Consider the following 11675-nt stretch of genomic DNA (forward strand, 5'->3'; position numbering starts at 1 on the left):
TGGCCTGGGCTCCAGCCTCAAACAAGCTGTGAAGTTTGACACAGGACCTGATGGCCCTTTGACTGGAGATTAAGGCTGCCACAAACAATTATTTTGATAGTCGACTAGTCATCGATTATTTTTGCGATTAGTCGACTAATCAGATCATCATCCATTGGACGTAAAACTACAGCTTATTGCACCAGCAGCATCTGCTCTTATATAACTATCATTAGCTTACAGCTTTAAGTGTTTAAGGTCTGTACTAACTAAAAATAAAGACAAGATGATAGTTTATTAAATTTTAATGAAATCTGCAGATTGTTTCGGTGAAGTTTAATAAACTCCTTTCTATCTAAAATATAACAGGACACCGGAGTAAATTCTCGAGCATCTCACACTTCTGATGATCAGCTGTCTGCTTGACGTTTATTCAGCTGTGTAAAAACTATAACTTTAATCTCAGCCAAACCGATTTACTCAGGAACAAATAAAATACTAAAATAAGCCAAACAATAACATTTTTAAGTTATCTAAGTGACTTATATATCATGTTTAACCTGAGTAGCGAAAGACCGCGGTGGGTTTGAAAACGATTAGCCGGGAGTCCGGTGTTCTCACGGCGCTAGTGAGCCTAGCGCCCGGCTCGCTATCGAGCTAGTGGGTAACAGACGTCTCCGAAAACGTCGGAGCGCTTTTGAAAATATTTGGTGTCTTGATAAACTGAGCAGATATTTGAGGTTTACACAGCTACATTCTCGCCTGAAAATATGTAAAACGTTTATTTTGTGACCCAGAAAGAATAATAAGAGTAATATTAAAACTAACTAGCTGCCGCCATTGTTGGAAACTGAGCTGGGCTGCGCTATGAATTCTGGGACACAGCTACTTCTTCTTCTTCGGGGTTTAACGGCAGCTGGCATCCTTGTACATGCAGTGCTGCCATCTCCTGTTTCAGTCCGTTATTACACTCTTAAATCCTGCTACTGATTCCTGCGTCTTTTGGGATCTTACAAAGCTTCAAACGACACGTCGACTTTTAATTAGTGGTCGACGATTTTGATAGTCGATGTAATCGTGACTAGTCGACAAATCGTGGCAGCTCTACTGGAGATCAATCAAAAGGAAGCTTCATCAAATATGGAAAAGGGCTCTTGTGTGCCAGATTACACAAGAACTGGGTCACATGGAGTGTAACGCCATCAGACTCAATCCAAATCCAAAAATTTCAGTTCAATTGTCAATATGGTATGTAAGAGGTCAGGAGAGGTAAAGTCATCCAGGTCTAAGACAATTTAGACTCACTTGAGGAATAAAGGTGGTCATAGTCTTACTAACTTTAACATGTTAAAATGTTTTAATAAATGTACTGAAACATATGCAAATAAAAAGAATAGGGATGGCACAGTATTGTAAATGCCTAGTATGGGCTGAAACCCAAATGTGGAAGCTCTGTGCAATGGCAAACCAAGCAGTTCTATATGTCCAAAGGTTTATAGACAACTAAACTGGGATGACGTAAAAAGTGACTAAGATTAAAGACTGATCTTATCCACCAGAAGATGCCCTCAACAGCTGAAAGCTCATACTTTTTCTTCGCTCTGCAGGTTTGATTCTAAAGAGACAACATTGATTATCAATTCAGTAAAATGCCCTGCTCTTTAACAGCTTTAAAGAACCATGATAGAAGTGAAGAAAAATGTTGTTTCGAATACCACAAAAATGTTAGAAGGTGAAAATACTATAAATAGGATAATTTGCATCATAGAGATCTGTTCTTAAACCATGTTTAGAGTCAAAAAGTGATATGACTTGGTTAGTTGGTCCCTGCTAATAGACTTACATTACCTAGGTAAGGTAACTAGTGACAGAACTCAGTGGAACACAAGGACACTACAACTAAAAAGCAGCCTAAGGTATCACTTTTGTACTTTAAAAAAACAAACAAATAAAAGATACACTGTCCGCTTTCACTGTCTGTTTCAGTGCAGTTCTTTCATTATTTGGTTAGCTGCACTGAAACAGGAAAATCTTACTGTAGCCTTAATGTTAGGGTTAGGGTAGGGTACAATAATACTAATTGTACAAAAAATACAATTAGCGGTACAATCGTCTGGAAAAGCAGATGTGTCCACAAGATGATATCATCACTATTTTATCCAATGCCAGGAACTGATGACCTACTGATTGAATTGAAATATAAAGATAAATTAGGACCTGGCGTCCACATATGTGGACATCACATTTTGGGTTATTTAGAACAAATACTAAATTTTGCTCTACTTATGAGGACATTATGCTGCTACTGTTCTTTCAAAATTTTAAATGAATATCCTCATACGTGGCTCTCATTTTTATTAAAAACAAAAGTAAGGTAAAAAAAAAATCTGGTAATTCTTTGTTTTTACATTCATCGGGCCCCAATCAGCCCAAATATCAAAGAGAAATTAAAAATGCTGCCGTGGAAGAGTTCGGGTCTTAGGAGGTTAAATATGAATAATGAATCTTAATCAAAACCAAGTTCTCTTACACCAATAAACTGGAAAAGTGTATCAAAAATTTTGTTAAAAATAAGTGTGGTCTTACTGAAAGGTTAACAAAACTGATACATTTAGTTTCTTTCTTGCAGGTTGTGCGTTTGTGACATTCACAGCCAGACAAATGGCCCAGTCTGCTATCAAATCCATGCACCAGTCCCAGACCATGGAGGTGAAGTTTAAACTAAAAAAAAACTAATTTTGTCTGTGATTTTGATTTTAGAAGATCTGCATTCTGTTGTTTCCACTGGATAAATAGTTTCAAGGTTTCCCAGTATATGATTATTCACAGCAAGCGATTAACCATTGTCCTTGATGTAAATATGTAAGAAAAAATTGTGTATGTTTCTGTCCTGTTTGTTTGTATATGTGTCTTTCTGGCTGCTGTTACAACCAAATTTCCCCTTGTGGGACAATTAGAGGATTATTCTATTCTATTCTAGATTTTTTTTTAACTATTTGGTTACGTTACTTGGAATTTGAAAGATGCAGTTTAATAGTTTTGACCAGTAACCTGTCATGAGCACAATGTTTTCCTGTGTTTGTGTTCAGGGTTGTTCATCGCCAATTGTAGTGAAATTCGCAGACACTCAGAAGGACAAGGAGCAGAAGCGCATGGCTCAACAGCTGCAGCAGCAGATGCAGCAACTTAGTGCTGCTTCCATGTGGGGTAATCTCACTGGACTCAACAGTTTAGGCCCACAGTACTTAGCAGTAAGTGTATATTTATCCAAAATGTAACAACCATTAGAAAACAAATTGACAAATTTAAATGTTATCTTCCATTTTTCTTCTTGCTTTAGCTCTACTTACAGTTGCTGCAGCAGTCTGCCTCCACAGGGAATGCACTCAACAACCTGCACCCTGTTTCAGGTACATATACACACATCCAAAAAATGTAAAGCTATATTACTGGCTACATAATAATCTCATTAATTATTTTGAGTTTAGATTCATCCCTTTGTTTATTGAGAAAGTTAAGTCCAGCCTTATATCTGTATAACTGATGATCTCTGTTGGGGAACTTAAACTTGCCTATTCATGTGTCTGTCAGGTCTTAATGCTATGCAGAACCTCGCTGCTTTAGCAGCAGCAGCAACTGCTACACAGGCCACACCTACGGGTTCTAGCGCCATGACGACATCTACTAGCCCACTAAGTGCGTTAACAAACTCAGGTAAAAACCAAAACACAGAGTCTGTACTACAAAACTAAGGAAATTTAAGTTTGGTTGATTTCTTTGTTGTGACAATGAATGTTGCAAATGAATCGTATATCACTGGAAAGCCTATTTATGGTGCCACCTTTGTAAGAAAAATGTATTTTTGGGTTGAGCAGCAGAGGTTGAGTATGTAGGTTGTGCCCTGTAAAACTTAGTGGACACAGGTGAAAGAATATTGGCTAACCGGATAAAACAATACTGTGGATCCATCACAGAATGGCTATAAATACATACTTTCACAGAATTTAAAACTTTATATGCTCTTGGACCTGAAATTAAATGTCAGGTAATCTCTAATATAATGTAAAATACTGAACACCAGGATTTAAACTGTATATTAAACCCATTTGCTTTACAGCAAATTCATTTCTGTTCCACTACTGGCCTAATGCAAGAACTGCTCAATTAGGTAAGGAGAAACAATAGTCCATTAGTCCAAATACAACTTCATCCTCAAGAAGTATAGTATTGGTGCATTGTATAGTATAGTATTGCATAGTATTAGAGAACTGGAGCCAACGACCTTCACCTAAACCCAGTAAAATTTGATAAGATCATATCTGTGAAGGTTCTCAGTCATCCAGGTCATCATAGTTTAAGGAGCTTGGAAAGATGCTTTTTTCTTTCCAAGCTCCTTAGATTTGATAAGATTATGTTTGGGCTTTTGAGCAATAAAATTCAAGAAAGGCGTGTGCAAACTTAAGTTAAAAAAAAAAAAAAAACCTGATTAAAAATATTTTATTACAATCGTGATGATTTGGGCCAATGCCTTTTTTTTTTTTCATATGCTTGAAAAGCAGCCAACACGTATACTGTATATGAAACACTTTGTCATGTAACAAAAACCAAAACCAAAAAAGCAAGACTTGAACCCCCCCAAAAAAACCAAACCTTATTATAGCAAGTGCTTTTGTTTAACGCTAGACTTGGCAAAGGGCTTATTTGGACCCCTTTGCATTTTAAAATGTAGCTGTCGAAGTAAAACTCCACCTAATTTCATGACTTTTCCAAAAATAGAATTGGGTCATGATACACTTTTTGGGTGTAGGGAATAAAAAGAAAAACGCATTGTAACAATTTATTTCCTTCAAGGGTGTAATTTTGACCCAATGGAAATTATTGTAAAATGCCTGGCTGCCTGGAAACATGTATTGTTTACACACATGATGATATTAAATCTACCATAACATGAACCAGAGCTGACTAGATGTGATTCATAGGTAAATATATAGCAGACTGTAGTAATGAAATCATTTAAATTACTTGTAAGACTAATAAAAACTAAACTAATAAAACCCTTAAAACATAAATCCTGGCTTTGTCAAATCTTCCTTGTGGTTAGAATTGTGAAATTACTTTTAATTTTGATGTTTTCCATTCTTATAGTACTTTTAATGATGCAAGGTAAATTGTTCATTTCCCCTATTATTATATCATTAAAAGTAAATGTTTCCCAAGCAGGCTCCTCCCCCACCTCCAGTAGCAACTCCTCGGCGAACCCCATGGCTTCTTTAGGGGCCCTGCAGTCTCTGGCTGCTAGTGCTGGAGCTGGCCTCAACATAGGTTCCTTGGCAGGTAAAAACTCTTATCTGCATAGGCTGAAATATAGATTAATTTGAGGCAGTACGTCTGATATATAAGTTCCAAGTGCGTTGGCTCAGTGGTTCCTTCGGTGGTTCCTGCTAACTTGAGCAACTTAATCCATGAAATCTGTTGCATAAATAATTTTATTTGGGGGGGGGGGGGTTGTTTTGTTTTGTTTTTTACTTTTCAGGCTGACTCATTAATTACAATTGTAAAACCAAAAGGGGGAAAAACTTACTTTTCCCTGGAACACTCTCTCACAGTCTGTGTCTAAAACCTAAAAGAGGAATTATGGATTTGATCAACTGGTCTCTGAATGCTATTGACACCCTTTTCTCAACGAGAAGTCTGAACTCGGTGAGCCTGAGTGTCCTGGAGGTACTTTCCCTGCCGGATACACGATGGATGGGTGGCAGGAATGGAGGGTCGTGTGCCTGGCGGGACTGTCGATCAAGGATGCTGAAGATATCTACCTATTCGGAACCATGATAACAGGGTTCTGGCTGATCGGAGCTGGGTTGGCCCTGGCTTATCTGAGAATTAAGAAAGCGGAACCGGCTGTTCAAACCCCCACAAGGCTGCCCGCTGGGATTGAAATGACGGGACGAGGCGTGAGTTCTCAAAATGGGCTCATTGAGTGCAGCACGGTTAAGACCTTGGAGAAGCTTGCGGCTGCCGTGAACACTCAGAATAAGACCTCTGAGCGCAAATTGGATTACATCTTGGAGAAGCTCACTGCGGTTGTGAGTTCTCGGAATCGGCTCTTTGAGCACAAGAATGACAACATCACGGAGCGTAAGGTTGATAACATCATGGAGAAGCTCGCGGCTCTCCACCGGGAGATTGAGAGACCAGTGTCGGACTGTAGAACAGCTTTGAAATTCATATAAGTTGTTCGCACTAAAGTATAAACCACCATCACTTCATGCGGATACCCCTTTGGCGCCAGCTGCGGTCTCAAGGCTGGAGCTGAACAATAACACCCTGATAACAGACTGTGCTTAGACTGTTTCTTCCCATTCTGCAAGGCCACCTGGGTTGGCTGGAAGACTGTTTACTTGGACAGTAAAGGACACTAAGGACACTGTCTCAGCTGAACTCTGGACACACACATACACTGATACACACTCATCCCCCCTCCCTTTCCAAACGCCTTCGACGCTTGTTCCCTCCTAGAGAACACGGCGGGTTTGGGCCCAGCGCTGGAAAAATAGCTGCAGGGCAGGATGGCTGCTGTGTTTGCTTGGGATTACTCCTCACCCCCCACCCACCCCTGTTACTGGTCACGTGCTCTATAATGTTGTGCTGTGGACATTTATGTGCTTTCTGTGCAGAGGAGTTTTTTTGTTTCCTGTTCTCATGCTGTCCTCCCAGGAGCTCAGCATGAGTAGAGGTCTCTTTTTTTCCCTCTTGGACTTTCCCATTGTTTTGTATTTCAGTGTTTTTCCGTAATACTACCGGTCCCCTACCTGTCTCCCCATGTGATGTCTGTGTTGTGCATGTAAGGTCGGGGGGAGGGGGTCGGTCCCATTTCACTGCAGGGCAACTTGCATGTGACAAATAAAGTTTTCTTGAATCTTGAACAGTGACAGCCTTTTGGCCTCTTTTCTGATTCTTAGTCTACTGAAGTTTGTACCACTGTGAACATACAGCTTTTTTTCTTCTTGTAACTGATGCAGGCATGGCAGCACTTAATGGCAGTCTTGGCTCTGGAAGTCTTTCTAATGGCTCAGGAAATACAATGGAGGCACTGAGCCAGGCCTACTCTGGCATTCAACAGTACGCCGCCGCCACCCTCCCTAGCCTCTACAACCAGACCATGCTATCCCAGCAGAATGTGTCAGCTGCAGGCAGCCAAAAGGAAGGTGAGTTTTGTTAGCTGGGAGTTTTGTTAGCTAATGCAATGACTGAGTGAAGTGGACACTTATTAAAGGCATTTATACAGAGGTTCAGTGTGTAACTATTAAAAAACAGAATGCAGCTCTACTGTATTAGCATGTTTTAATGTATTTTCTCTTTAATTCAGTTTTATCCAGCTTTTGCTTGATCAGTAATAAGCCTCATGAGTTGTAGGCTGTTTTTTCAATTAGGTCGTACCTATATGCCTTAGATGAAATAGATAAACCTACTGTCAGTTTTCTCACAATTTAACATAACTCAGGCAACAAGAATAAACCATATGTAACTTGGAACCTCTCTAAAGGATTGTATTAATGACAAAGATGCACACACATGTTGTGCCATTTGGTTATGCAACTTTTTTTTTTTTTACAAGAAATTATTCTACTTTCCAACCCTCACCCTTGGTCAGATCTGGGAAATGATCAAAAGAGACTATGTAGGGTCATGAATAGGGATGGGTACCGGTGTCCGGTACCATGATGGCACCGGTTCTGACATAAACGGTAGTAACCAGACCGAAAAGCAGCGCACATTTCGGTGCTTTATTTCGGTGCTTTTTTTCCTGAGCTGTGATACACTTCTAGCCAATCACTTTACGTTTCCGAGGATAGTAGGCGGGGCCAGGTACGTACGTTCTTTTAGAGCAGAGCTACAGATTAAAAATGTCCAAGGCGAAGCGGTCAAAAGTCTGGCTGTACTTCACAGCAAAAGATGCAAACTCAGCAGCAACAAGTGCTTTAAGCTGATACTGTGATACTGTCAAAGGAGGTAACACCTCAAATCCAATGAAACACCTGGCGACGCATAGCGTTTTTTTTAAAAGCCCAGAAATGCGCCGTATTTGATAGCTTGCTGCGAGACCTCACACCGAGCGCATCTACTGCGGGTGGGTTGCCTGTTATGCAACATCCCCCAAAAACACGAAGAGGAGCGTCCTGGCCCCTAGCCCTGCCAGTGTAGCAGGAATGATGATGATGATGGCAGCAGCAGCTTCTCTGCGTGAGTAGCTTAATGTTGTTAGTGTGTAATTTACGTTGAGTAGGCTAACCACGTTATTACATTAATGCATGTAAGGTGAACTAGCAAACATCATCATAGCTACATGCGGCTGTCTTCTTGTTTGATGGCAGATACTCCCTTCACCCTGGCCAAAAAGACTAAAATGACCAAAGAAAAAGTGGAAAACAGTTAAACATGAGAGGTTTTTGGACAAAGTTTGTGTTTTTTTCCATTGTTTAAGCACTGCTTCCAGCCAAGAGTGATACCATATATGCCCCATGGCTGCAGAAAAGGCTAACATTGTTATCTTTTTACAAAAAACAGCTGAGCATGAGAGGTTTTTGGACCAATTTTGTGTTCTCCATTCTTTAAGCACCGGCACCGTTTCAAAAGTACCGATTTGGCACCGGTATCGGATAAAACCTAAACGATACCCATCCCTAGTCATGAACAGAAGTGGGTAAAATGAGTTTATTTTGTATGGTGGCTGTGCTCAGCATTTGCGGTAGAGAGAGTAACTCTGATATCCAAGCTGAGTGCTCATCAGAGTAGTGCTCCTGCTCCTTTGTGATGAAAGGAGACAGTTGAGGTGGTTCTGACCTCTGGTTTAGGATGCCTCCTGGATTTCTCCTTAGAGGTTCTCCAGGCACTTAGGAGCAGAACCCAGTTTCTGGGGAGAAGGATGTCTGGAATACTCTGCTCAGTCAGCTCAGTCATGATCTCCCTTTGAATACCCCTAAAGATGATTCATGGATGATTTTTTGTTTTAATTTTACACTTTTTCTCGTTTGTTTTTTAATACTGTTATGCAATTTAAAATACTTGTTGACAGCTCTAATTCCTTCATCATTTTGAAGTAATTAAACATGGTAAATGTAACATGTAACAGTAAACAAGTAAACTAGCTGCAGAGATGTTACCATGCATCACCATTGTGCCTCTGCTTACCTACTAACAGTTAGCAACATTATTTGACTTTGATTTGATTTGATATACCTTTATTAGTCCCACAAGGGGAAATTTCATAAGGCTGCCGACCTATTGGACGCAATGGCGGCGCCATCTTACCCTCCGACCATACATACATTACACAAACATCACATGGGGAAGACAGGTCAGAGAGGTATAACAATGGAAAATGCACCACATGAGGAAAGATAAGGAGAAAAAATAACTCCCCCAGACTGAGCTCCAACAGGGAGATCAGTTTGAGAACAGAAAAAAACACCTCTGCACATGAAAAACCTCTTAATACACCAAAGAAACACATGACAAGCAACAGGGATGGGTAAAGGGTGAGAGACAGCCGATTTAGACAGTACATCCGAGCCTGCGTGCGCTGGTCTCCATGATCCACCGTCAGCATCGGAAGGGAATAAGCGTCAAAGGCATTTGGAAAGGGAGGGGGGATGAGTGTGTGCATATCAGTGTATATGTATGTGTGTGCGTGTCCAGAGTTCAGCTGAGACAGTGTCCTTCGCCCTGCCAGGCTAAGTAAACAGTCTTCCAGCCAACCCAGGTGGCCTTGCATGGAATGGGAAGAACAGACTCAACACAGTCATTATCAGGGTGTTGTTGTTCAGCTCCAGCCTTGAGACCGCAGCTGGCGCCAAAGGGGTATCCGCATGAAGTGATGGTGGTTTATACTTTAGTGCGAACAGCTCATATGAATTTCAAAGCAGTTCTACAGTCCAACACTGGTCTCTCAATCTCCCGTTGAAGAGCCGCGAGCTTCGCCATACTTGCGCTCTGTGATGTTGTCATTTCTTGTGCTCAAGGAGCTGATTCTGAGAACTCACCACAGTGTGCCTCCCCGAGATGTCATCCGATTTGCGCACAGAGATGTTATTCCGAGCGAGCCCTTCCGAGATGTATCCAGTCTGCAGTCAGAGATCTTATTCTGAGTATTCACGGCAGCCGTAGCCTCTCAAAGATCTTATCCGTGCTGCACTCAATGAGCCCATTTTGAGAAACTCACGCCTCGTCCCGTCGTTTCAATCCCAGCGGGCAGCCTTGTGGGGGTTTGAACAGCCGGTTCCGCTTCCTTAATTCTTTGATAAGTCAGGGCCAAGCCAGCTCCGATCAGCCAGAACCCTGTTACCATGGTTCCGAATAGGTAGATATCTTCAGCACTCAAGCTCACCCAAGCCCAGACTTCTCGTTGAGAAAGGGGTGTCAATTGCATTTAGGGACCAGTTGATCCAATCCATAATTCCTCTTTTAGGTTTTAGAGAACAGACTGTGAGAGAGTGTTCCAGGGAAAACTAATACAAAAAACACGAGACTAGACAAGGACATAAGAGGCTAAGCAGGGAAGCTAAGGGAGAGGAGGACGAGAGGAGAAAAGTGCGACCGCCTTCGTCAAGAGCAAGAGCAGAAGGACATCAACAATTATCAACAATTATGTTATTGTCATTACATGTTTTCTGTGACAATCCTCCCTTACAGTTTTAGATTTTTGGAGTGCATTTTATCTCTCACATTTTCTGAATATGGTGTGTGAAACACTGAGTATGCCTTTAAATAAAAATTGCCGTTTAGCTACAACTAACTGTTAAGTTGTTAAGAGATGTGTGTAGTGTGTTTTAATGTCACTTTCTGATAAGGGTTTTGTCTTATTTTATTATGCTGCATCAGCCATGACTGGGTGCTGCACTAGTAAGATGTAACTATCTCTCTAAAATAACCTTGGCTCATCATGTCAACAGCTCAACTTATAGTAAAAAATAACTATAAGTGTGAAACTCTGGAGTGGCAAAGTATGCGCACAATTTCAAATTTGTGTTGAAATTTCAAGATTTCAATGTGTCTTTTTTGAAACATGAAAGTACACTACTTATGGCGACTGTGGCTCAGGGGGTTGGGAATCGCATCTGTAACCGGAAGGTCGCCGGTTCGATCCCTGGGCTCTCTGTCCTGGTCGTTGTGTCCCTGGGCAAGACACTTTACCCTACTTGCCTACTGGTGTTGGCCAGAGGGGCCGATGGTGCGATATGGCAGCCTCGCTTCTGTCAGTCTGCCCCAGGGCAGCTGTGGCTACAACCGTAGCTTGCCTCCACCAGTGTATGAATGTGAGAGTGAATGAATAGTGGTATTGTAAAGCGCTTTGGGTGCCTTGAAAAGCGCTATATAAATCCAATCCATTATTATTATTACTACCGGTCAAGGTTTTTATAACACCTCAATTTTTCCAATTCCAATCGAAAATTATGCAGTTTAACGTCTCATTGCACTCTGAAATGAAAGGAGTCTTCGTAGTTGAAACTGAGACTCGCTTACTACAACCACTATTAAGCTGTGCTTGAAGCTGTTGTCCTGTGAGCCGCCTGTGATAACTCTCAGAAACGTGTACTCTGATTCAGTTGTGGCTTTCGGTCTCCCAAACCTCTTCCAGTCAAAGTTTCTTCCTTTTAAGTGTGAAGGAAACTGTATTCACTGACACCCATTTTGTG

General features: G+C 41.2%; 1 protein-coding gene across 1 annotated transcript in view; it reads left to right on the forward strand.

Annotated features, from left to right (window-relative positions):
* Window positions 1–11675, forward strand: part of celf1 (cugbp, Elav-like family member 1) — a 59167-nt gene that overhangs the window by 38124 nt on the left and 9368 nt on the right. The window contains exons 7-12 of the mRNA XM_085350827.1: window positions 2609–2688; window positions 3069–3230; window positions 3320–3389; window positions 3571–3693; window positions 5200–5313; window positions 7002–7187. Of these exons, the coding sequence (XP_085206953.1) occupies window positions 2609–2688; window positions 3069–3230; window positions 3320–3389; window positions 3571–3693; window positions 5200–5313; window positions 7002–7187 (735 nt within the window). The remainder of the gene's footprint in view (window positions 1–2608; window positions 2689–3068; window positions 3231–3319; window positions 3390–3570; window positions 3694–5199; window positions 5314–7001; window positions 7188–11675) is intronic.

Source organism: Diplotaxodon limnothrissa, linkage group LG1 (genome assembly GCF_057381915.1).
Source record: "Diplotaxodon limnothrissa isolate DT_005_m linkage group LG1, D_limnothrissa_male_GT1.1, whole genome shotgun sequence".
In the NCBI taxonomy this organism is placed as follows: domain Eukaryota; kingdom Metazoa; phylum Chordata; class Actinopteri; order Cichliformes; family Cichlidae; genus Diplotaxodon; species Diplotaxodon limnothrissa.